Here is a 26,070-nt window from a genome sequence, read left to right as displayed (position 1 = left end):
AGTTCTAGTCCTGCCTGACGCATAAAGGCCAGCTGAGTGACTTTGGGCCAATCACCAGGAGACGGTGAGTTCTAGTCCCGCCGTAGCCCTTGAAGAACAGAAGAAGAATAAAAGGAAGGCCATGATGGTCCTTACCGGTATTCTCTCGTCAATATTGAGCTCGCTGTGATGGGAAGTTTGCAGTTCGTCTTCCAAACTGCTCTGCAGCTTGTTCAAAGCCGGAGGAGTCCCGGACAACACTCTGGAACACAGCCTGAAATCCGTACAGCTGTCCGTTCCGGAATCGGTCTCTTGGTTTAAATCATCCGGGGAAAGATCTCTCAAGTATTCCATCCTCATTTCACCGGCCTGAAACCCGCAGCCCGACGGTTCCCTCGCCTTCTCTTCGGCCTCCCGCAAGTCCTCCTTTCTCCCATCGCACGAGCTGGTTTCCCCTCGTAGGAGCTCGGCCATCCTCCTGACCTCGGTGAAGGTCTCCGAAGGTCTCCCCGTACTAACACTTTCCTCGTCGTTGGAGACCGTAGCGAAGACGGGCACGGCTCTGTAACTACGGCCAAGCGTGTCTTCCTCAACCGGCATGGTTGGTTGGATCCGAGAGGCCGCGGAAGCGTCCGGGTGGACGTCGGCTTGCCGAAGAGCGTCGTCAGCTCTGTTTTCGTTCCCTACGTCTGTCCTCGAAATCTCTCGGCTGAGGGCGCTCACCGAGGTTTCCGACTGCGAGCGGGTAAAGGGCAATGCCCGCGGAGGAGGCTCCTTCTGGGAGCTGTGAAGATCGGTCATGGAGCTCGGCCCATAGAAAGGGGCAGCCTTGGGGTCAGCTAGACTCTGCTGCTTGAGCAGGATGCGGGTCAAGGAATCGGCGATCGCATCGTAGTCCTTCCGCCTGGGGGATACGCCACCTGGACCAGGCACGGGGGTCCCCAAACCGGACACTTCAGGCAGCTTCTCAACCGAATAGCTCAGGTGCCACGCTCTGACCTTCTCCTCGAAATTCAGAGAAGGCATGGACTGAAACCGGCCATTCAGAGGTTGAAGAGCGGAAAAACCGTCACCCTTGTCGTTTGGAACGGCCGGGGTGCCGTGCGACGCAAAACTCTCTTTCGCGGGAAAGGGGCAGGGCTTTTGAAGAGGCTCCGTCGCTGAAGAATCGCGCGCATTGGTGTGCAGGGTCTTTGACATTTCTTCGTGCAAGCAAGAAAGAGGATGTTGAAATCCTGATCGGGATGGCAACGCCGCGCCGGGCCCTTCGCGGTTCAAGGCTCTGGTTGTGCAAAAACCGGGCGTGGAATGATGAATCGGGTGAGCCAGGTGCACAAAGAAGGAGGCCTCGTCGAAAGGAGAGATCTCATTATTTCTGGGCTCTCTCTCTACTCTCCCGGAGAGCGTTAGTTCATTTTTTCTCACGCTGGTCAGGTTGGATTTTGAGGCGTCCGTCCAATCGCTGATGTCTGCGGCCACCGGGATCGGCTGGAACGCCGGCGAAGCGCGAGGTTTACTATCAACCGGAGCTCGCGTCAATTTTCGTTGATCTTCTTCGGCCCTGCTTTGAAATTTCTCGCCCGCATGCGGACGATTCGTGGTCAGAGATCTCTCGGGGATCACGCAAGAATCCACCGAACCAAGCCTAGGAGCCCTGGGGGACATCAAGGTTGGAGAAAGGTTTGCCGCGAACGTTTCCGGATCGCTAGCCCGTCTCCAGGTCTTTCCTGCCGTATCCGAAAGTGGCCGGGGTGACTCCGGTGGAGGGGTGGTTTGGCCTTTCGACTGGCGCAGTTCCAGCATCAGTTTGGGGGCTCTTTCCGACAGGTCCACGTTCACCGTTAGCTGGTTAATTACGTTTCCTCCCGGATCCTTTCCCAAGCCACTTTTACACGGCGAGTCTCCGGAAGTCAGGAAGCCATCGTGCTTGGGAAAGCCCATCTCATCCTCCCGCAAGTCGAGGAGGAGAGGAGCCGGCAGGCTGTGGTCCAAACGGAACACCTCTTGGCTGGGTGCGGCTCTCCAGTTTTCGTTCGGAAGGCGGTGTGTGGCCAGGGGTTGGTTGGGCCACATCGGTGAACATGGCACCTGTGAATTCTCCCCCTTGGGGCCTGGGGGTTTGGCACTGAGGTAAGCAGGCCAATGCTTCTGCTCCGCAGGGTTGTGTTCGGGGAAATTCAGTGAGTGCTGCGATAAGTAGCTGCCCAGGCTGGCGTTGTTTGGAGCCGTGAGGTTGAAAGGCAGGGGATGCTGGGAGAGAGAGGCCTCCCGGGAGGCCTCTGGGTCAACCTCCCGGGCTGCCAGTTGCACAGCTTCGCTGATGTGCAAACGTGCCGTGGATCTCTCGGCGACGGCGGATGAAACATCTGGAGTTGCTCTGGAATGGATGGAGGAGAAAGATCCTGTATTAACAATCCAACACGTCAATGGAAATCGTTTCTGGACACACACGGATACACACACACACACACACACACAAACACGCACACACACACACAGACTATAAGGTTTAGGTGGAGGGGTCCTTGGTGGTCCCAGCTTGGGGGTTTTCTTGCAGGCGTTTCGTGACCCAACTAGATAACATCGTCAGTGCCATAAGGGGCTTGTGGGATTGGAGGGGAAGGAGGGAAAGGAGGAGGAGAGGAGGAGGGAAACAGGAGAAGGAAGAGAAGGAGAAAGAAGGAGGACGACAACTGTGGGGTCCTTGGTGGTCCCTGAGCTTGGTGGCTTTCTTGCAGGCGTTTTGTGACCCAATTAGGTAACACCATCAGTGCTAGAAATGGAGGGGGTGGGGAGAGGAGGAAGACTTAGGAGTCCTCGGGGCTCTCTGAGCTTGGTGGTTTTCTTGCAGACATTTTATGAACCCACTGGGTAATATCATCAGTGGTAGGAGGGAGTGGTGTTGAGGAGGTGGTGGTAGTGGAGGAGGAGGAAGAGGAGGAGGAGGAGGAGGAGGAGGAGGAGGGTGAGGTTCTTGGTGGTCTCTGAGCTTGGTGGTTTTCTTGCAGACATTTTATGAACCCACTAGGTAACATCATCAGTGGTAGGAGGGAGTGGGCTTGAGGAGGAGGTGGTAGTGGAGGAGGAGGAGGAGGAGGAGCAATGTGAGGTTCTTGGTGGTCTCTGAGCTTGGTGGTTTCCTTGCAGACATTTCATCACCAAAGCAGGTAACATCATCAGTGCTAAAAGGAAGAGGGGCTTTCCTCTCTATTTATATATTGCCCAGTCAATATTCTTGAGAGTATTCTCAATAGTTCCTTGGTGGTTCTGCCAACACTGACGGGTGACCCCTGCATAGAAACAGAGAGCAAACCCTACCCCCTTCTAACACTGATGATGTTACCAAGTTGGGTCACGAAACGTCCTCAAGAAAGCCACCCAGCTCAGAGAGCACCAAGGACCCCACAGTTTAACACCGAGCTATAAATCTTCTCTTCTGCCGGCAAGTCAAATGTTACAGTGTGTCTGTGTGTGTGTCTGTGTGTGTTTGTGTTGTACATGATCTGGAAAGGATTTTAACGTCGCCACGATTAAACCGAACCAGAACAACCGGTGCCTTACGGGGAAAAAAAGATGCGGAGTTTAGCCTTACCTCAAGGGAGCAAAATCCAGGCCTGTCTGCTGACCGACGGTCTCGTTGAAGAACGTCTGGCCCTGGGTTGCGTTCGTCGTCAGCAGTGGGAGGTTGGGGGACAGCTGGCTATCCGCCATCTCTGTAAAAAACAACAACACCCCACAATGAAAGCAAAAGGAAAGGGGCCAGTTTGCCAATCAACACAACTTACACGGCTAACAACCGTCGATTTAGTGGCCGTTGGAAGGGACAACTGAATAACTTCCCGACGCATTCCGTTAAATGAGACCGTCAAGGGAATCTTGCCCCATTTGACGTCCTTTCTCGCCACACAAGTGGTCAATGAATCCCTGCGGTGGTGATTTAAGTTGGTAACACAGTTGTTAAGGGAATCCCGTCTTCCCGGGTGACTTTGCTTGTCAGAAGGTCGCAAAAAGGGGACACTGCAACCGTCATAAAGAGGAGCCAGTGGCCAAGGGTCTGAATTTTCACCACATGACTCCAGGGGATGCTGCAATGATCATGGGGGAGGGGGGTGCTTTTTTCGGCGATGTCGTTGCTCCAAACAGTCACTAAACCAGTGTTTCTCAACCTTGGCCACTTGAAGATGTCCGGACTTCAACTCCCAGAATTCCCCAGCCAGCATTCGCTGGCTGGGGAATTCTGGGAGTTGAAGTCCGGACATCTTCAAGTGGCCAAGGTTGAGAAACACTGCACTAAACGAACCGTTATAAGTTGAGAGCCTTTTGTAGATGGACTCCGCAATCTGGAAATAATCATTTTGGTTTGCTGACTGATAGAGGGAGAAATAAAAAAAAACAGATTGCAGGCATGGGTCAATTTCCTCTTGGTCAATTCCCAGAGGAATCTGGAAATGTCCCGTCTCGTTTTAGCGGCCAATGAAGCATCATTAGCTGGGGGGTGGGGAGGCTCTGTATTTGAAGACAAGCCAAAGGCGGGGGCTTCATATATGCCCAACTTCCTCCGTTGGGAAAAGCTGCCCGTCATATATGTGGGGAGAGCATGTAGGTGGCTTATGTCTGCCTGCCTTCCTTTCCTGGGGAAACGCTAATCCTTTGGTTACTAGGCAGAACTGCCGGTGTAGGCGACACCGACTACTTATCCCATCTCTCATCGGTGCAGAAATCTTTTTAGGGGGAAGGGAGGGGGCGTTCTCCAATTGGCTTTTTAAAAGCCTGGCCCTCCTGATGTCTTTAACACACACACACACACATGAGAGAGAGACAGAGAGAGACAGAGAGAGAGGGATGGAGGGAGGAGAGAGAAGAGAGAGAGAGAAAGGGAGGGGAGAGGAAAGAGAGAGAGGGAGGGAGAAGAGAGGAGAGAGAAGAGAGGAGAGAGAGGGAGGGAGGAAGGAGAGAGAGAGAGGAGAGAGAGGGAGGGAGGAGGGAGAGAAGAGAGAGGGAGGAGAGAGGAGAGAAAGAGAGAGAGGGAGAGAGAGGGAGAGAGGAGAGGAGAGAGAGGGAGGGAGGAGGGAGAGAAGAGAGAGGGGGGAGAGGGAGGGAGAAGAGGGAGGGAGGAGAGAGGAGAGAAAGAGAGAGGGAGGGAAGAGAGAGGAGAGAGGGAGAGAGGAGAGGGGGGAGGGAGGAGAGAGAGGAGAGAGGGAGGAGAGGAGAGAGAGAGAAAGGGAGGGAGAGAGAGAGAAGAAGGGAGGGAGGGAGGGGAGAGGAGAGAGAGAGGAGAGAGGAGAGAGAGGGAGGGAGGAGAGGAGAGAGAAGAGAGAGAGAGAAAGGGAGGGGAGAGGAGAGAGAGAGAGGGAGGGAGGGAGAAGAGAGGAGAGAGAAGAGAGGAGAGAGAGGAGAGAGAGGGAGGGAGGGAGGAGAGAGAGAGGAGAGAGAGGGAGGGAGGAGGGAGAGAAGAGAGAGAGAGGAGAGAGGAGAGAAAGAGAGAGAGGGAGGGAAGAGAGAGGAGAGAGGGAGAGAGGAGAGGAGAGAGAGGGAGGGAGGAGGGAGAGAAGAGAGAGGGGGGAGAGGGAGGGAGAAGAGGGAGGGAGGAGAGAGGAGAGAAAGAGAGAGGGAGGGAAGAGAGAGGAGAGAGGGAGAGAGGAGAGGGGGGAGGGAGGAGAGAGAGGAGAGAGGGAGGAGAGGAGAGAGAGAGAAAGGGAGGGAGAGAGAGAGAAGAAGGGAGGGAGGGAGGGGAGAGGAGAGAGAGAGGAGAGAGGAGAGAGAGGGAGGGAGGAGAGGAGAGAGAGAGGAGAGAGAGGGAGGGAGGGAAGAGAGAGGAGAGAGAGAGAGGAGAGGAGAGAGAAAGAGAGGAGAGGGGGAGGGAGGGAGCTATGCTGGCTGGGGGATTCTGGGAGTTGAAGTTCACATGACTTCAAGTCACCAAGGTTGAGAAACACTGATATATATATTCCTCTAAGTGCCCCTCTATCTTGCTGCTATGGCAGCATGCCACCGGAGTCACAGCTGCTGGGAAAATGCCCGCTGGCACCTTGTCAACATGACATCATTTCACCTTTCCAGCTGAGGAGGCGCTTCTGGAAGATTTCAGTGCTTATATTTATATTTCTTTGACAGCCGATCTCCCCTTGCTCAGTTTCCCATGACAACCCCATCTCTAATTTGCTGGCACATCTCACCGGCGCACCAAGAGAGTGGCGAAAGAAACCGATGGCGGAAGGGGTGCCAGCAAATTATATTTTTTGTTGTTGTTTTGGCTTGGAAGAATGAAGCCTTTTGACTGAAGGCTGAAGTCAACTGGAGGGCAAGGAAGGAAACGCAGATTGGCTTCCCTGCATTTCAGAGGAGGCAGGCATGAAAGCTACCACGGGGGCTTCCCAATTGCCCGGCAGAAGATTGTTCCTGAAGGGAGAAATACCGCGGATACGGAATAGCCTCCAACCTGATGTTGCTCCTTGAAGATGGATGGATGGACTCCAACTCCCAGAATTCCACAGCCGACATGCATTAAGATGCATGGACTCCAACTCCCAGAATCCCCCAGCCAGCATGCTTTAAGACAGGTGGACTTCAACTCCCAGAATTCCACAGCCGACATGCATTAAGATGCATGGACTCCAACTCCCAGAATCCCCCAGCCAGCATGCTTTAAGACAGGTGGACTTCAACTCCCAGAATTCCACAGCCGACATGCGTTAAGACTTTTGGACTTCAACTTCCAGAATTCCACAGCCGACATGCATTAAGACTTTTGGATTTCAACTCCCAGAATTCCACAGCCGACATGCATTAATATGCATGGACTCCAACTCCCAGAATTCCATAGCTGACATGCATTAAGATTCATGGACTCCAACTCCCAGAATCCCCCAGCCAGCATGCTTTAAGACAGGTGGACTTCAACTCCCAGAACCCCCCAGGCAGCATGTTTTAAGACAGGTGGACTACAACTCCCAGAATTCCACAGCCAACATGTCGGGCTGAAGAATTCTGGGGGTTGAAGTCCAGAAGTTTTAAAGTTGTCAAGATTGAGAAACCCTGCTCTAATGGTTTCTTTCCAAACTTTACAAACCAACTTCTGTTAATGCTATTTTTAAAAAAAAAAAAAAAAAAAGAGGAGGGCAAAACTCACCCAAGATGTGGGAGTGGGTCATTCCAGACGCTTGAGGCCTTCCAAAATTGATGGTGGGAGTGAGCAGGCCTTCCTCCATAGTCGGGAATTCTGTTGTGTTGCAGCCCCCCGGGGTTTGGCCCAGCCTCCAAGCCACGAGATTGCTGACATCGGTTTCGGCACAAGGACGATACCAGGCTTCCGGGTTCTGAAGGAAGAGGAGAAAACAATGATAGATTGGATGGATAGATTGATAGGTATGTATGTATGCATGTATGTATGTACGTACATACATATGTATAGATGATGGATGGATGGATGTATTGAGCCGAGGTGGCGCAGTGGTTAGAGTGCAGTACTGCCAGAGGCCACTTCAGCTGACTGTTAGCTGCAGTTTGGCTGTTCAAATCTCACCGGCTCAAGGTTGACTCAGCCTTCCATCCTTCTGAGGTGGGTGAAATGAGGACCCAGACTGTGGGGGCGATATGCTGACTCTGTAAACCGCTTAGAGAGGGCTGAAAGGCCTATGAAGCGGTATATAAGTCTAACTGCTATTGCTATTGCTATTGCTATCTGTCTGTCTGTCTGTCTGTCTGTCTGTCTGTCTGTCTGTCTATCTATCTATCTATCATCCATCTATCTATATATCATTCATCCATGTCTGTCTGTCTGTCTGTCTGTCTGTCTGTCTGTCTGTCTGTCTATCTATCTATCTATCTATCTATCTATCTATCTATCTATCTATCTATCTATCTATCTATCTATCTATCTATCTATCTGTTCTGCAGTTCGGCTGTTCAAATCTCACCGGCTCAAGGTTGACTCCATCCTTCCGCGGTGGGTGAAATGAGGACCCGGATTGTTGTTGGGGGGGCGATATGCTGACTCTGTAAACTGCTTAGAGAGGGCTGGAAGCCCTATGAAGCGGTATATAAGTCTAACTGCTATTGCTATGTATTGGTGTATGTATGTATGTATGTATGTATGTATGTATGTATGTATGTATAGATGGAGATAGACAGAAAGACAGATGGAGATAAAGAGAAAGAGAGAGAGGGAGGGAGGGACAGACAGCCATGTATAGATGATAGATGGACAGATAGGTATGTACGTATGTATGTATAGAGGATGGATGGATGGATGGATGTATTGGTGTATGTATGTATATATGTATAGATGATGGAGGAGGGATAGCTGGAGATAGACAGACAGATGGAGAGAGAGAAAGAGAGAGAGGGGGGGAGGGAGGGACAGACAAACATATATAGATGATAGATGGATGGGTGTACAGATAGTACAGTATGCATGTATATATTTGATCCCCGAAATAAGCGCTTGGCCTTATTTTCGGGGAGGTCTCATTATTTTTGAGGTGCAGGAGGAGGAGGGGAGCGTGGTCACCCCGTGGCTGCTGCTGTGTTGCAATATTTTCAGGGAGGGCTTATTTTCAGGGGAAGGCTTATTTAAGCGCATGCGCTCCAAAGCCCGATTGGGCTTATTATCCGGGGAGGTCTTATTTGGGGGGGAAACAGGGTAACGTAGTTGAAATAGTACATCTGTGGTTAAGGGTTAAGTGAGTCTTGCCCCATTTTACGACTTTACGACTTGCAGTTGATAAGTTGGCATCCTGGCTGTTAAGCAAATCGGGCTTTTGCGTTGACGTTGCAGCTGAATTTGGATCATGTGACCACGGGGGTTGCTGCAAAGGTGTCACGACGATGAAATACGCTCGTAAGTCGCATCTTTCAGGGCTGTTGTAACTTTGAAGAGACGATGTCGTAAGTCGAAGACTCCCCGCATTCCAACCGTATGCCAGGGAATGAAGGCGTTGAGCGTCTCACACCTACCTGAGTCATGAGAGACCTCTGCCTGATGGCTTCTCCCAAGGACACAACGCTGGCGTTTGAGATTTGGGTCCCGCTGCTACTTTGGCTCAGGAGCTCCTCTTTCAATCTGGGGTGCAGTGGCGTCGTTACGATCGGCTGAAACACACAAAACCGTCTTAAAAGGAATCCGGCGTATCATCGTCATCATTTAACGACCCCATAAACCCTTGCGGTGTGCAGTCTGGCCAACTTAATGGAGCTAGTGGAGATTTTTTACTGGCCGGATGCCCTGCCCTGTTGCCGGTACGGAGTTCTGTTCAGCAGATATATTCTCATTTGCTCTTTAATTTCACTGTAAAAATAGGACAAGCTGAATATATTAATAGATTGTAGAAATACACCGAAGGGAGGAGTAGAGGGATAGAAGAAAGAGGGGTAGAGAGGGTGGGAGAGAGGATGGGAGGGAGGGTGAGAAGGAAGGGAGGGAGTGTACTGGGAGAGAGGAGTGGTAGAGGGGGAGGGGAAGTAGGGTAGAGGGGAATGAAGGAGGGAAGATGGAAAGTTGGAGGGGGGCGAAAGAAAGGGTGTATGGAGGATCGAAGAGGTACATTGGGTTTCTATTTTGGGGGGTATTGTTGACAAGAGGAATGGCTGTGTTTATTGTTTATTGTTATATGGCCCCGGTTATGCACAGTATATATGTGACTGTACGAAATGAAAATGGAAAATAAAAAAAAATAAAAAAAATAAGAAGAGACCAGATATATTCTCATTGTGCCCAAAGAGAGAGAAATATCTGCCTCTACCTAGGATTGAACTCACGGCCCCCTGATTGTGAGGCGAGAGCTCTGCCTCTCGGCCACCGCACCACTCACAAAATGAACCCCGTGTATATCAAGCTTCAATCCGTCCCAGGATATTTGAAGGCATATTTTTAAGATCAAGCGATCCTCAATTTATAACCCCAATTGAATCCAGAGTTCTGTCCATACAATAAAGAATTCAATTCCCTATTTTTAAGTATGCATATATAGGATACTGTAGTTGTGCCGGAAGATGCACAAATGGACCTTTTTCTGTAGTCTGTGGGGGAGAGAAATGGCCCTGGGTGAAATTCCAATGTATATGAGGAGACCATGGACACCTGACAGACAGAAAATGGATTTCAGTAGGCAGCATCCTGGCACATGTTAGTGACAAAATGTGCAACATGTTCTATTTCTGAACAGTGACACAAAATGCTCCGTATATGTGCACATGGTAGCGTGCATGTGTATTTCAAGCTATTATTTTTATGCACATGGCCGGGTTAAGGTTCCAAGCGAAGTAAGATATATATCTACGAAAGAGGAATACTTTATAAATTCTGGGTTAGGGAGCTCCCTACTCCTCCACTCTCGCTACATTTCTATTTCCTAAAAAGTTTTTATTTTATTTTTTTAAATATGAACATTTTATCTTTCCGTAAACAGTGTGGGTACAAATCTCTCATCAAAATTTACAACATCATTCCCATTGATATTAATTCTCCAATCTTAGAATCACAGTGTTTTAAACAGTTGAATATAGTGAACCTGTTCGTTTTTCCCGCTTAATGTATTCTTCTAATAAAAATGTAATAACATTAAGGATAATAATCCTCATCATCATATCAACAATTATCATATTTTTTACATCTCTATCTTAATGTATTTTCTACTCTTCTTTAAACTCCTTTTATTTCCAACTTCTCTAACCATTGATAAAATAATCCCCATATCATATAATATTCAGCTTGTTCTTTCTCCTTCATTGCTGGCGTTAATCTGTTCATTTCTGCACATTTCTAATATTTTCCTAATCACCTTTTCATCAATAGGAATCTCTGCACTTTTCAAATGTTGTGCATATTCAATTCTAGCCGTGGTTAATATGTGAATAATTAAATATGTGTTCTCTTTACTGTAAGGTTTCAGGTACGATGCCCAAGAGAAATATTTCTGGTTTTAAAACAATGGGCTGCAGTCTCTCGCCACTTCTACAATATACTTTCAAATAAACTGATTTTCGGGAAAGAGACCAAGATCAAAATAAAGCCCATTTCTTCTCTCCAGCTAGCAGCTGCCTCCAGGCCCAGAAACCCCCAGAGACTTCAGTTGTGGCACGGAGCAAAACTACCAGGAGCGAAATCAATAAGTCGTCCTTTGGTCCTTGCAAAGGGGTTGTGCGAATTCCACTCGGGTGACAAGGTAGAGGATGAAAAACAAGAGAAGAAATGGGGATTGTGGGAAGAGGAAGGAGAAAAGGATTCGGAAGCAGAATTCGGTCAACATCGGACCGATCTTTAAAACAGGGAACGCTCCTTTCATCTCAGTCTTTTTAATCCTCTCTTGCTTTTGTATCTTCATGTGACAATTCAATACGGGCAGTCCTCGCTTTACGACAGATCACTTAGAGATCAAAGTTACAACAAACACATACTCCCTCCCCAAAAGGTACTTATTTATTTGCATCCCACTTACGTTATATTTTACAATTACAGTAACTCAAGGTAGCAAACGTATCCAGTGCACCTTCCTTCTCCCATTTCAACAACAACAACAACCCTGTGAGGTGGGGTAGGCTGAGAGAGGGGGGGGGGACTGGCCCAAGGTTACCCAGCTGGCTTTCGTGCCTAAGGTGGAACTAGAATTCATTTTCTCCTGGTGATTGGCCCAAAGGTCATTCAACCAGCTTTCATGCCTAAGGCGGGACTAGTACACACCAACACCTGATGATTGGCCCAGTCACTCAGTCGGCTCTTATGCATAAGGAGGGACTATAACTCACCATCTCCTGGTGACTGGATCAAAGTCACCCAGCCTTCCTTCCTGCTTAAGGCAGGACTAGGACTCACTGTCTCCTGGTGATGGGCCCAAAGTCACCTAGTTGGCTTTCATGCCTAAGGCGGGACTAGAACTCACCGTCTCCTGGTGATGGGCCCAAAGTCACCCAGTTGGCTTTCATGCCTAAGGCGGGACTAGAACTCACTGTCTCCTGGTGATGGGCCCAAAGTCACCCAGTTGGCTTTCATGCCTAAGGCGGGACTAGAACTCACTGTCTCCTGGTGATGGGCCCAAAGTCACCCAGTTGGCTTTCATGCCTAAGGGGGGGACTAGAACTCACTGTCTCCTGGTGATGGGCCCAAAGTCACCCAGTTGGCTTTCATGCCTAAGGGGGGGACTAGAACTCACTGTCTCCTGGTGATGGGCCCAACATCACCCAGCCAGCTCTCATGACTAAGGCAGGACTAGAACTCACTGTCTCCTGGTGATGGGCCCAAAGTCACCTAGTCGGCTTTCATGCCTAAGGGGGGGACTAGAATTCACTGTCTCCTGGTGATGGGCCCAAAGCCATCTAGTTGGCTTTCATGCCTAAGGGGGGGACTAGAACTCACCATCTCCTGGTGATAGGCTCAAAGTCACCTAGTTGGCTTTCATGCCTAAGGCAGAACTAGAATATATCAACACCCAGTTTCTAGCCCGGTATCTTAACCACTAGACCAAACTAGCTCTCGCTGATGATCCTATTTTTAAGTTCTGACAATGCCACCCTACAATCATACAACCACATTTCGGGCATTCAGCAAAGCGCCTGCAATTATATCCGTTCGCAGCAACCCACAGCCACATGTTCGCAAGTGACGGTGTAAACCCTGGGGGGAAAAAAAACACCCCATTGCAAACCACGACTGCGGAACTCTCTTAATGACCTCTGCGTTTGCTTAATGACTGCCACAACAACAACGAAGCCCTACCACTGGCTCTGGTCATGGGACGAGCCGTTTTAAGACCATCGCAACTTACAAGGAATCTCCTTCCTGCCTCGACTGACCCCGTGTCGAAAAGGACATGCAGGCAGCCCTCAACGTACGACCAGTGATCGAGTTTGGCGATGAGGGCCGCAAGTCGAGGACTCCCCGTATTTCGTTCTGACACGGGATCGGTGGAGGCAGGAAGGGAACAACGTGATATACGCAGTTCAGTGCGGTACATTGGGAAAACAAAAGATCCATTTCACAGTCGCGTGGCCCAGCACAGGAGAAGAGTCAGCCGTCCATCTGTATCGGAAAGACAAAGGCTGCTCTTTTTTAAAAAAAAAAATTATTTCTCATATATACATTCACAATTACATGATCTCATAACTGTTATTAATATGTATTTGTAACAATTTTTCTCCCCTACAGTTGACAATATAATTGAAATTGCTTTCTTACCATCCCATAAATCCATCTTATTTTACAACAATCCTACTTCTTCTTCCTTCCTTCCCTCCTTCCTTCCCTCCCTCCTTCCCCTTCCCTCCCTCCTTTCTTCTCTCCTTCCCTCCTTTCTTCTCTCCTTCTCTCCTTCCTTTCCTCCTCCCTTCCCTCCTTCCTTCCCCCCTTTCTTCTCTCTTTCATTCCCTCCTTCCTTCCCTTTCTTCTCTCCTTCTCCCCCTCCTTCCTTCCCTCCTTTCTTCTCTCCTTCTCTCCTTCCTTTCCTCCTTCCTTTCCTCCTTCCTTCCCCCCTTTCTTCTCTCCTTCATTCCCTCCTTCCCTTTCTTCTCTCCTTCTCTCCCTCCTTCCTTCCCTCCTTTCTTCTCTCCTTCCTTTCCTCCTTCCTTCCCTCCTTCCTTCCCCCCTTTCTTCTCTCCTTCATTCCCTCCTTCCTTCCCTCCTTCTCCCCCTCCTTCCTTCCCTCCTTTCTTCTCTCCTTCTCTCCTTCCTTCCCTCCTTGCTTCCCTCCCTCCAAAGGCTGCTCTTTTGAAGACGACAAAGTCCACATTTTGGACAGAGAGGACCACTGGTTTGGAAGAGGAGGTCAAAGAGGCCATCTAGGTCCAAATTGACCAGCCCTTTCTCAACAGAAGGGGAGGGATGACAACATTATCTATTTCCTGTCTAAAACGGTTCCGCAGTTCCAAGCCAGGCCGCACATGGGAAGTTATCTTGGCGCCTACTACGACGTCCCCCCCCCCCTAGAAACACGTGTGAAGTATGGACACGTGGAACCTGGCAAGGCCAGAGAGCTGCAGAGGCCCCTTTCGCTTGGTCTGTGGCTGCTTGTCATAAAGACGAGGACCGTTTTGGAGATTTTAGCCCCACTTCATCTTCAGCACCTTTCAGAAATTATCACATCACGTTATACTCCCTCCGCGCACAGGTAGGAAATGCTCACGCTCAACTGAACACACCAAGTGTCACCTTTTGTTAGGGATGATATGCACGCACACCTCCCTCCCTCCCTCCCTCTCTCTCTCTCTCTTTCCCTCCCTCTCTCTCTCTCTCTCACACACACACACACACACAGACGGGGAAAAGAAAGTTTGCAAACTCCTGCATCGAATCTGTAGGCAATGTGGATTTCATCCGGTTTCAGGTTAAATGAACATATGAAGCATTAAAAAAAAAAGACTACAAGGGTAGTCCTTGATTTATGACAGTTTGTTTAGCGACCACCCAAAGTTGCAACGGCACTGGAAAAAGTGACTTAGGACTGGCTCAGGAATTCCGGGAGTTGAAGCCCACAAGCCATTAAAGGGCCAGCTTCCCCCACTTCTGCGGATGGGTTGAAAGGAAAGCTCTTGGTGGAACATGGCACACTAATACAAGTGCCTAGTCCCTGTGAGGTCCCGCACAAGCTTGGCTTGCGGTTTGGCAAGGGATCAAGGTTAAATATTTATTAGCTTGGATAGCCAGTCCTCGACTTACAACTGTTAGGGAGGCGTGCCACAGGTTTGGCATCACGGCGGTAATTGTTTATTTTTTTACACTTGAAGATCGGCTGTGTGTAATCAACATATATTTGTGTTTCTCAACCGTGGAGACTTGAAGGCCTGTGGACTTCAACTCCCAGAATCCCCCAGCACAGCAGAGCTGTGCTGGGGGATTCTGGGAGTTGAAGTCCACAGGCCTTCAAGGCACCACGGTTGAGAAACACGGACATATATTCATGCTTAATCAATCAATCAATCAAAAGCTGTTGTGATTATCGACATCCGAAGGTAATAACTGACACCCCAAGCATGAGAAAAAGGCAAAGGTTCCCCTCGCACATCTGTGCCAGCCGTTCCCGACTCTAGGGGGCGCTGCTCATCTCCGTTGCAAAGCCAAAGAGCCAGCGCTGTCTGAAGACGTCTCCGTGGTCATGTGGCTGGCTTCACCAACGTTTCACTTAGCAACAGAAATTCTGGGCTCGATTGTGGCCGTAAATCGAAGGCTACCTGGGTATTTCCAAGCTTAGTTAAGCCTCTCGGCTTGACCCGAAGGGACGTTCACTAATTCAGTAAATGTACAGGTAGGTTCTCGACTTCCGACCACAATTAAGCCCAGACTGTCTGTTGGGAGGGAGTTTTGCTCCGCTTTACGACCTTTTGTTGCCCCAGTTAAGTCACTGCAGCACCTACAAGTTTGCCAACCCCGTTATTAAGCGAATCTGGCTATCCCCATTATTGTCCCAGAAGGTCGTCAAAGGGGATCGACATGACCCCCCCAGGGCACCGTGAGCGTCATAACTACGAGTCATGCATGCAAATCTGGTGATTCGCTTAGCAACAACATTCCTCATTTAACAACCGCGGGGATTCGCTTAACAACAGTTGCAAAAAAAAAAACACCGTCCAAAGCTGTCAAACCTGGCCAAGAAAAGCCCCTTAAGCAATGTCTCACTTAGCAACATACATTCTGGGCTGCCTTACGGTCGTAAGTCGAGGACTCCCTGTAATTGGGGCGGGGGGGAGTTTTTCTTCCATGGAAAAGGGAGGGGGGAGTCAAATGGGGGGGATTTAAACTTTTTCAATGCCAAACTGTCCTTGGAGAGTGGGGGAAGAAGGGCTTGAATGGGGTCCCCAGGTCAAGAGGAGAAATGTGGGGAGGGGGCTGGAGACCAAAGACCCCCCCTGACCCCTCAGACCCCCCCGAGCAGCTCCCCTCCTACTCACAGGCACCTGGCTGTTCCCCTGAGGAGGCGCTTCCATGGTTTCGGGGTGCCGGGGGAGGGGGGAGAAAAGACGACCGGGGGGCGGCGAGACGAAGGAGCCCCGAGCCCCACGCGACCCTCACTCAGCGTCCGGAGGGGACTCCATGTGCGCATGCGCCCCGCTGCCTGGTTGTTAGGGACTCGCTCTAAGGAGAGGAGGCGGGGCTCCGCGCGGCTCCTCCCTCCCCGCGGCGCTCGCGCCTTCCCGACCGTTGGTGACGGGGGGGGAGGAGCCCAAAATCAACGCGGCTTCCTGCGGGGGGGACCAATCGGCTCAAAAGGCAAAGGGGTGGCCCGCCTCCGGTTTTGATTGGGCGCGTCGGAGGTGGGAGGTTTTTCCCTGCGTGAGGAGGCGGCGCTTCTCACTTCCCGCCCGCTTCGGCTCATTCCCCCGCGGAGGGAGGGAAGGAGAGAGGCGGAAGGGTTGAAAGGGAAAAAAGACCCGGATGAAAGCCGCTCTTCCCTCCTCTCCCTCCCCCTCCCTCCGCGGGTTAGGAATGACTGCGCCTAGCTTTGGAGGTTCCATTCAGTTTTCTCCCTTCCTTATTTCCCCTTATTTGTTTTACACAGCATATGGGATCTACAGAGATCATGCGATCCCTGATATACAAATGTGAGTTTAAATAAAGCATTAGTGAACACACATGCTTTATTTAAGCTCACATTTGTATATATCAGGGATAGCATGATGACCTGGGTAGAAATTATACACACACACATAATATATAATATATATATAAATATTTATATATAATTTCTACCCAGGTCATGTGATACATACATACATACATACATACATACATACATACATACATACATACATAAATATATAGAAAAACACACACACACATACAAGATAGAGAGATCATGCAATCGCTAATATACAAATTAAGTTTAAATAAATAAACTTATTTATTAAATAACGCATATAGTATAAAGTATATATGCACATACACACACATGTATATATAGACACACACACAAATACATACGTACATTTACATATATATGTAAAGGTAAAGGTTCCCCTCGTTCCCGACTCTAGGGGGCGTTGCTCATCCCCGTTTCAAAGCCGAAGAGCCAGTGCTGTCCAAAGACGTCTCCGTGGTCATGTGGACGGCATGACTCAATGCCAAAGGCGCACGGAACGCTGTTCCCTTCCCACCCAAGGTGGTGCCTATTTTTCTACTTGCATTTTTTACATGCTTTCGAACTGCTAGGTTGGCAGAAGCTGAGACAAGTCACGGGAGCTCACTCCGTTACGCGGCGCTTAGGGATTTGAACCGCCGAACATAAGTTAAAAGCATCTATCTATCTATCATCTATCTATCTATCTATCTATCTATCTATCTATCTATCTATCTATTTATGTATCTATGTATGTATGTATGTATCTATCTATCTATCATCTATCTATCTATCTATCTATCTATCTATCTATCTATCTATCTATGACTATCTGCCCATTTCTCTCTATCTATTTTATCTAGCTATTATCTGTCTATCTATCTATCTATCTATCTATCTATCTATCTATCTATCTATCTATCTATCTATGACTATCTGCCCATTTCTCGCTATTATCTATTCTATCTATCTATCTATCTATCTATCTATCTATCTATCTATCTATCTATCTATCTATCTATGACTATCTGCCCATTTCTCTCTATCTATTTTATCTAGCTATTATCTATCTATCTATCATCTATCTATGACTATCTGCCCATTTCTCGCTATTATCTATTCTATCTATCTATCTATTCTATCTATCTATCTATCTATCTATCTATCTATCTATCTATGACTATCTGCCCATTTCTCGCTATTATCTATTCTATCTATCTATTCTATCTATCTATCTATCTATCTATCTATCTATCTATCTATCTATCATCTATCTATCTATCTATCATCTATCTATCTATCTATCATCTATCTATCTATCTATCTATCTATCATCTATCTATCTATCTATCTATCTATCTATCTATCTATCTATCTATCTATCTATCTATCTATGCTTTCAACTTTAAAGTTACATTGGTATATCAGTGATCTATCTGTGTGTGTGTGTGTGTGTGTTTGTGTGTGTGTGTGTGTGTAGAAGGGAGGGGGGTTTGTAGAGGGGGAGGGGGAGGAGAACTGTGGAGTCCTTAGTGTTCTCTGACCTTGCTTGTTTTCTTGCAAACGTTTCATGACCCCACTAGGTACCATCATCAGTGTTAAAAGTGAAGGGCACAGAGAGCAAACCTCCCTCCCTTCTAGCACTGACGATGTTGCCTAGTTGGGTAATGAAACATCTGCAAGAAAACTACCAAGCTCAGAGAGCACCAAGGACAAGACAGCTGCCCCCTCCTCGTCCCTGCATACCCCCCTCCCTCCCTTCCTCCCTCCCTCCACTCCTTCTTCCCTCTCATCCCTGCATACTCCACTCCCTCCCTCCATTTCTCCCTTCCTTCCCTCCTCCCTGAAAACCCCACTCCCTTCTACCATTGATGAAGTTACCGAGTTGGGTAATGAGACGTCTGCAAGAAAACAACTAAGCTCAGAGAGCACCAAGGACCCCACAGTCCTCCTCCTCCTCCTCCCAGCAAACCCCACTCCCTTCTACCACTGATGAAGTTACCTAGTTGGGTCATGAAACGTCCTCAAGAAAACAACCAAGCTCAAGCCAGAATAACTTAGGGGATCTGGTCCAGCAAAGCCCGCCTTTATATATCCTCCTGATAAAGGAGGAGAACCTTGTGGTTTAGTGGTTAACACAACTGCCTAATATGTAATACAGCACAGGTTCTAATCCCAGTAAGGGTCTGGCTACCTGATGAGAGCTAAATAGCTTGAAATAGATCTATACTAGTCTCCCTTTATTTATTTATCAGCACAAATGCAACACACAGACACACAAACACACATATATTAAGCCAGGATATGGGAGATTTGGGAGTTCTAGTGCTGTTTTAAGCACAAAGCCAGCGGGGAGATCTTGGGCCAGCCCAATTCTTGTAGCTCTCAGAAACAGGCAATAACAACTCACTCCCCCCCCCCCTAAAAAAAAACCCTGCCATAAAAAACTGCCATGGCCTGGAGCCATGACTGACAGGAAGGCAGATTTTTAAAAAGCCACAAAAATATACTGTATACAATCTGCGGGCCCCGTAGGAAGTTAACACCCGCACCTCTCTCAATATCCTGGGAAATATTGTAAAGGCAGAATATTGTATTTCCCTGGATCAGAAAATGGGAGAATCATGTTATTAGGCAGGAAGCAAGAGTCCCTCTTCATAGCCCCCACCTTTGCCAACGGGCCATTAAAAGGCCTGAGCTGGTCTACTCTACATAACAGAGGTAGGGTTAGCCTTCCGCAGAAACTCGCCACGTGGCGTCTGGGAACTCAGCCAAGCTTGGGACTCAAAAGACACACAGCCTGCAAAGGCCGGGTTGCGTCACATCTCTCAAAAGGATTCGCACACACCCCTCCGATGCACACCTCATAAACGCGACAAAATAAATCAAGAAATAGAAAAATTGTGCACGTGCCCACATCTATGATATGACACAGAGAAACAACACAGTCTAGTTGGGAGATATCAATGTTTATGGCGAGAAAAACGAATCTTGGGAGTTGTACCAGACGGATGGCACAAGGTAACAAAGCTCTTTCAAAATCTGGAAGTCCTGCTAGAAATACTTTGAAACCCCCTCCCAGAAGGGAGCAACAGAAAGAGGTCGCAAAGTGTGTGTGTTTGTGTGTGTGTCTGTCTGTCTGTCTGTCTAACAATGTTTTGAGCTCTAAGCAGTATCCTGAATAACGAGAAGTGAGCTTTTTATGATCTTGGTGTCCTTACCACTCTCTGTAGGGACTTTCTATCTGAGTTGCTGCTGCTTCCACCAAACCAAACCGGGATGCCGGTTTGTTAAGACGCTCTCAAGGGTACCTCTGTAAAAAGTGGCCAGGATAGAAGGAGAAAAAGGGTGCTCTCCTCATCCGACGCAAGAAATGTGGACGTCACCGCCTTCAGCGCTCCGACGACATTCCCCCGCTCCCGAAAAAAAGAGTCGAGATCCATAACACAGAATAAACCAAACTTCCCTGTTCCTGTCAAGAGTGTTAGATTGCCGTCTTCTTTGTGGAAACCATTGCTGATTTTTTTAAAAATTTTTTAAAAATGTTGTTTTTTTGAGAAAGAAAGAGGGGGGGAAACCAGCCCGTTTCGTAACAGGAGCCGAACAGACGAGATGCAGAAATTAATTGCATGACTAAGGCGCTCATAATCCATTTTGCCTTGGTGGATCTCCAGGAAAAACAAATCTGTGGAGAATCTGGAAAATATATATATATATTGGGGGGGAAAAAACAAAACTCTATCCTCGTGATGGCAAACCGATGGCACCCGGGTAGAAGTGCCATGCGATGCTATGCTATTATGCTATGCTATCCTATCCTATCCAGGGGTGAGATTCAGTCAGTTTGGGCCGGTTCGGGCGAAGCAGACGTTAATTTTAATATGGTTCGCTGAACCGTTAGTTCCCACGACCGGCTGGCTCCGCCCACCCCCTCCCAGGAGTCTCCATGCCAGTGACGCCCCGTTACCTGAGCCTGCCCAGAGCACCGGATACCGTTCCAGTACGGTGCTCCGGACGGCCCACTCACCCCCGTCCTGAGCTCCTTACCAGACTTTTAAGTCTTCGGCGCTTCCGTGCGCATGCAAGCTGCATACAGTGCCTGCGCGACGCTCCGCTGAGCAGCTGGAGTGTCACAGAGGCTCACGGAGGCACTAAGACACGTGCTCACATGCGTGCTTCCATGAGGATGCCGCTGGGCCCGTTCCAACCGGTATGGTTGGAATGGGATCCGGAACTTACCACTGCTCCACGCAGCCGGTTTTGGGTGCCACGGCCCGCATGGAGGCTCCGGGAGAGCGAAAAACGGGCCTCCCGGATGTACCGCAACTCCGGAAACATCTGGAAGGCCTCCAGAGCCCGGAGAAGGCCGTTTTCGCCCACTTGGAGGTTCAAAGAAAACCCCCAGAGCCTGGGGAGGGTGAAAACACCCCCAGACACACACTGGCATGGCGCAGGAAGCCGAGTAGGCCACGCCCCATGGCCACGCCCACTCAGCAACCCGGGCAGAGAACCGGTAGCTAAACTTTCTCAATCCCACCCGTCATCCTGATCCTATTTCTATCCCGTTGTAAATCAAGGACGGCCTCCAATCCATCCCGCCTGCATCTTTCCGATATCTGCCTGTTATGCAATCCCTGTTTGCTCGTGGCAGCGTGTTGGCAAGAGACTATTTTAAAACCTTGCCATGTGACGGCATTGCTGGAGAACCGGAGGGGTGGGGGGGGGAGAGAGAATATCAGAGAGGGATTCAGTCCGATTCAGTGAATTGGCGGTTATAAAATCAGCCGCTTGGCAGCTCCGAACAGGTTGCCCTTTTCTTGTGTGGGCTCCGCGTAAAAATAAAGAGAGAGATCTGTGGTATAATGAGGGTGAGGGAGGGGGCTGCTCTGCTCCCAGGAGCGGACTGGGAGAAACGGGAATCCCGGTCCCTTTTCAACCCCCCCCTCCCCCCCACATAGCATCAGCTTGCAAAAAATACACCTGTTCCAAGATACAACAGCACAGTCGACAGGGAAGCCAGAATTCGCATCCCCGACCACGTCGCTTGCTCAGTGATTGCAGGGATTCTCTTCCCAGGGTAAAAAAACCGGAGTTCTGACTCCCTGCGCAAATGTCTCGCTTAGCAACGGAAAAGTTGGGCTCCCTCGTGGTTGTAAGTCGAGGATAATCTGGGAAATCTCTGCATTTTTTGTTGTGGTTGCTTGTTTTGCTCATCCATCCTGACCTATGGCTTCCCCACGACACCAGTGGTGGGATTCACATTTTTTTTACTGCCGGTTCTGTGGGCGTGGCTTAGTGGGCATGGCTTTGCAGGGGAAGGATACTGCAAAATCCCCATTCCCTCCCCACTCCAGGGGAAGGATACTGCAAAATCTCCATTCCTTCCCCACTCCAGGGGAAGGATACTGCAAAATCTCCATTCCTTCCCCACTCCAGGGGAAGGATACTGCAAAATCTCCATTCCCTCCCCACTCCAGGGGAAGGATACTGCAAAATCCCCATTCCCTCCCCACTCCAGGGGAAGGATACTGCAAAATCCCCATTCCCTCCCCACTCCAGGGGAAGGATACTGCAAAATCTCCATTCCTTCCCCACTCCAGGGGAAGGATACTGCAAAATCCCCATTCCCTCCCCACTCCAGGGGAAGGATACTGCAAAATCTCCATTCCCTCCCCACTCCAGGGGAAGGATACTGCAAAATCCCCATTCCCTCCCCACTCCAGGGGAAGGATGCTGCAAAATCCCCATTCCCTCCTCACTCCATGGGAAGGATACTGCAAAATCTACATTCCCTCCCTGCACCAGGGGAAGGATACTGCAAAATCTCCATTCCCTCCCCACTCCAGGGGAAGGATACTGCAAAATCCCCATTCCCTCCTCACTCCATGGGAAGGATACTGCAAAATCTACATTCCCTCCCTGCACCAGGGGAAGGATACTGCAAAATCTCCATTCCTTCCCCACTCCAGGGGGAGGATACTGCAAAAACCTCATTCACTCCTCACTCCAGGGGAAGGATACTGCAAAATCCCCATTCCCTTCCCACTCTAGGGGAAGGATACTGCAAAATCCCCATTCCCTTCCCACTCTAGGGGAAGGATACTGCAAAATCCCCATTCCCTCCTTACTCCAGGGGAAGGATACTGCAAAATCCCCATTCCCTCCCCACTCCAGGGGAAGGATACTGCAAAATCTCTATTCCCTCCTCAACCCACCAACCTGCTTTCCAGCTCCGTTCTCCTGTGCAGGGAAACAAAAGACCACCCAATTGATACGCTGGGAAATAGCAAATAGATCGATTGGGTGCCCCAGCCTTATAGGCTAGGTCTCCCTGAAGCCGCCTGGAAGCAAAAATGGGTTGCGGGGAGGACGTACCACCCTCCCCCGTGCCCCGTTTTGGGCCTAGTGAGCCTCCCTGCCCTTACCTGGGAGCCAAAACGGTGCGGGTGGGTGCTCCTGGAAGGGGCGAGGCCAGCCAGAGATGGTATTTACCGGTTCTCTGAACTACTCAAAATTTCCGCTACCGGTTTTCCCGAACCGGTCACAACCGGCTGAATCCCACCTCTGCACCGCACATCCCGATCCATATCATACAAATTTTTGCTACCCAACCCTGCCTGTCCTCGGCTGCTAATGCTCCCAGGGGCTTTTTGGCACCTTTCCCTATTGTGGTTCTTCCAGTTAAATCGCCCTGGTGTTTGTCAACATTGTGTAACTGTCTCCTTCGCTCCGCAGAAGGGGAATTGTCTGGGGTCCCTTGTGACTCAGCCAAGCGCAGACAAGGGTCTCGCCGTTTTCTTTTAGTCATGCCTCCCGTTTTCTCGTTCATAACAAGTTGCTCAAAGTTGTTTCAACGCACGCAAGGCAAAGAAAATCGCTGTGTTTACTAAGGCCTTTTGGAAAGAGGAATATTGTGCATAATTGCCGAAGAATTGGGGAACCAGGAGCGCCTGACGCAGAATGCGGAACGGAGACGGCGGAGTCAATCCTTCGCCTCTGCACTTCCCTTCCAAATCCTTCTCTCTCTCTTTTTTTAAATAAATAGATAAATGTTCCTTTCTGGCTAGACAAGCAGACCTCCATCAGAAAGAAGGCAGGGGAGGAATCAATAAAAAATAAAATAAAATACGAGAAGGCATCTTTCTTCCCTTCTTTCCCTTTTCGTTTTAGGATGGGGAATTCTCCTTTTTTAAAAACAGTTTTTATTTATTTTTTATTACGTATTTCAACTTCTTTTATAAACCAAGTGTTGTCTGTTTTTTCCCCCTTTCCACCTTCTGTTTTGCATAGTTCATTTTACATCCTATTTCCACTTCACATTTCAGTCATCTTATTTCCTTTCCGTATTGTCCAGCTTAACTTTAATTTCTTCTTACTATATAAACAATGTGCAGTGTGCAGCAGCTGCCAAAAAAGCCAACACAGTTCTGGGCTGCATAAACAGAAGGAGAGAATCAAGATCACATGAAGGGTTAATACCACTTTACAAGGCCTTGGTGAGGCCACACTTGGAATCCAGCATCCAGTTTTGGTCCCCAGGATGTAGAAAAGATGTGGAGACTCTGGAAAGAGTGCAGAGAAGAGCAACAAGGAGGATTAGGGGACTGGAGGCTAAAACAGATGAAGAACGGTTGCAGGAACTGGGAATGTCTAGTTTAATGATAAGAAGGACTAAGGGAGACATGATAGCATCTTCCGATATCTCAGGGGCTGCTCCAAAGAAGAGGGAGTCAAGCTATTCTCCAAAGCACCTGAGGGCAGGACAAGAAGCAATGGGTGGAAACTAATCAAGGAGAGAAGCAACTTAGAACTGAGGAGGAATTTCCTGACAGTGAGAACAATTAATCAGTGGAACAGAAGTTGCCTACAGAAGTTGTGAATGCCCCAACACTGGAAGTCTTTAAGAAGATGTTGGATAGCCATTTGTCTGAAATGGTATAGGGTTTCCTGCCTAGGCAGGGGGTTGGACTAGAAGACCTCCAAGGTCCCGTCCAACTCTGCTATTGTATTGCATTGTAATATCATTTTTGCCTCTCCAATTTAATCAAATCCAACATATCATTTCCATCTATTATCAGTAACGTATATCCTCAAGTTTAATTTTATATAGTTAAACCTTTCACTTAATTAATTTCCACAATTAATAGGATTAATCTATTCCTCCCACATCCTATTGCCTATATATACCATTGGCTATATTTACCAAACTTCATTCTATTCTACTACTAAATTTTTCCCCTTCTTTTCTCCTTTGTGGGGAATTCTCGAGTTACGAACGTTTGCTCAGCAAACAGTCAAAATTACAACAGCATCAGGGGAAAAAAGCCACTGACAGCCAGTCCTCAAACTTAGGACCGCCAATCCTTACAGTCCCGTCAAAATTCAGGCCTTGATAACAAAGCAATTAAAATGGATTTAAGACGTTGGCAGCATCCTGTAAAATCTCCTTGGCAGCTGGTTTCCAACTAAGCAAAGTCATTGAGGGGAAGGCAGATTCGTCTCACGGCTGCGTAATCCACTTAACAACCGCCGTGATTATCTTAACAACGGGGGGCAAAAGAGGGTTGAAAGAAAACTGGGCATGACTCGCTGCGCGACCTCCTCGCTTAGCAACGGGAATTTCTGGGGGTAAACAGAGAGGAATGTTTGCATGGGTTTAACCCCGTCGGGCGAGCATTTGTGGTGTTTTGACTTGGCAACTTTATAAATGGAATAAATCAGGGGTCTCCAACCTTGGCAACTTTAAGCCTGGAGGACTTCAACCCCCCCAGAATTCCCCAGCTCTGGGAGTTGAAGTCCTCCAGGCTTAAAGTTGCCGACGTTGGAGACCCCTGGAATAAATCATTCTTAGCAACACAGCTTGGGAGGTGAGCTGGGCTAAGAGACAAGGGGATCAGTCCAAGGTTACTCAATAGCAATAGCAATAGCAGTTAGACTTATATACCGCTTCATAGGGCTTTCAGCCCTCTCTAAGCGGTTTACAGAGTCAGCATATTGCCCCCAACAACAATCCGGGTCCTCATTTCACCCACCTCGGAAGGATGGAAGGCTGAGTCGACCTTGAGCCGGTGAGATTTGAACCGCTGAACTGCAGATAACAGTCAGCTGAAGTGGCCTGCAGTACTGCACCCTAACCACTGCGCCACCTCGACTCAACAACATTTCATGTCCCAGAAAGGAGTGGACCTTCCTTGGGGACAGTTCCTTCATTACTACACTGATGTGGTAGCCTTCATGGCCAAAAAAGCCAACACAGTTCTAGGCTGCATCAACAGAGGGAGAGAATCAAGATCACGAGAAGTCTTAATACCACTTTATAAGGCCTTGGTGAGGCCACACTTGGAATCCTGCATTCAGTTTTGGTCTCCACAATGTAGAAAAGATGCGGAGACTCTGGAAAGAGTGCAGAGAAGAGCAACAAAGAGGATTAGGAGACCGGAGGCTAAAACAGATGAAGAACAGTTGCAGGAATCAGGTATGTCTAGTTTAATGAGAATAAAGACCAGGGGAGACATGATAGCATCTTCCAATATCTCAGAGGCTGCCCCAAAGA

General features: G+C 48.8%; 1 protein-coding gene across 1 annotated transcript in view; it reads right to left on the bottom strand.

Annotated features, from left to right (window-relative positions):
• The window catches only part of ALMS1 (ALMS1 centrosome and basal body associated protein), a 38,314-nt gene extending 29,109 nt beyond the window's left edge, over positions 1 to 9,205 (bottom strand). The window contains 4 exon segments of the mRNA XM_087723867.1: positions 136 to 2,356; positions 3,572 to 3,692; positions 7,109 to 7,295; positions 8,935 to 9,205. Of these exon segments, the coding sequence (XP_087579993.1) occupies positions 136 to 2,356; positions 3,572 to 3,692; positions 7,109 to 7,295; positions 8,935 to 8,943 (2,538 nt within the window). The 5' untranslated portion in view covers positions 8,944 to 9,205.
• Between the last annotated feature and the right edge of the window lie 16,865 nt (positions 9,206 to 26,070).

Source organism: Thamnophis sirtalis, unplaced genomic scaffold (assembly GCF_051295495.1).
Source record: "Thamnophis sirtalis isolate CommonGarterSnake01/CBP01778 unplaced genomic scaffold, rThaSir2_p1.2 scaffold_10, whole genome shotgun sequence".
NCBI classification, from domain to species: Eukaryota; Metazoa; Chordata; class Lepidosauria; order Squamata; family Natricidae; genus Thamnophis; species Thamnophis sirtalis.
Note: the sequence above shows the minus strand (reverse complement) of the source record. Positions and strands in the feature narration are given on the sequence as shown.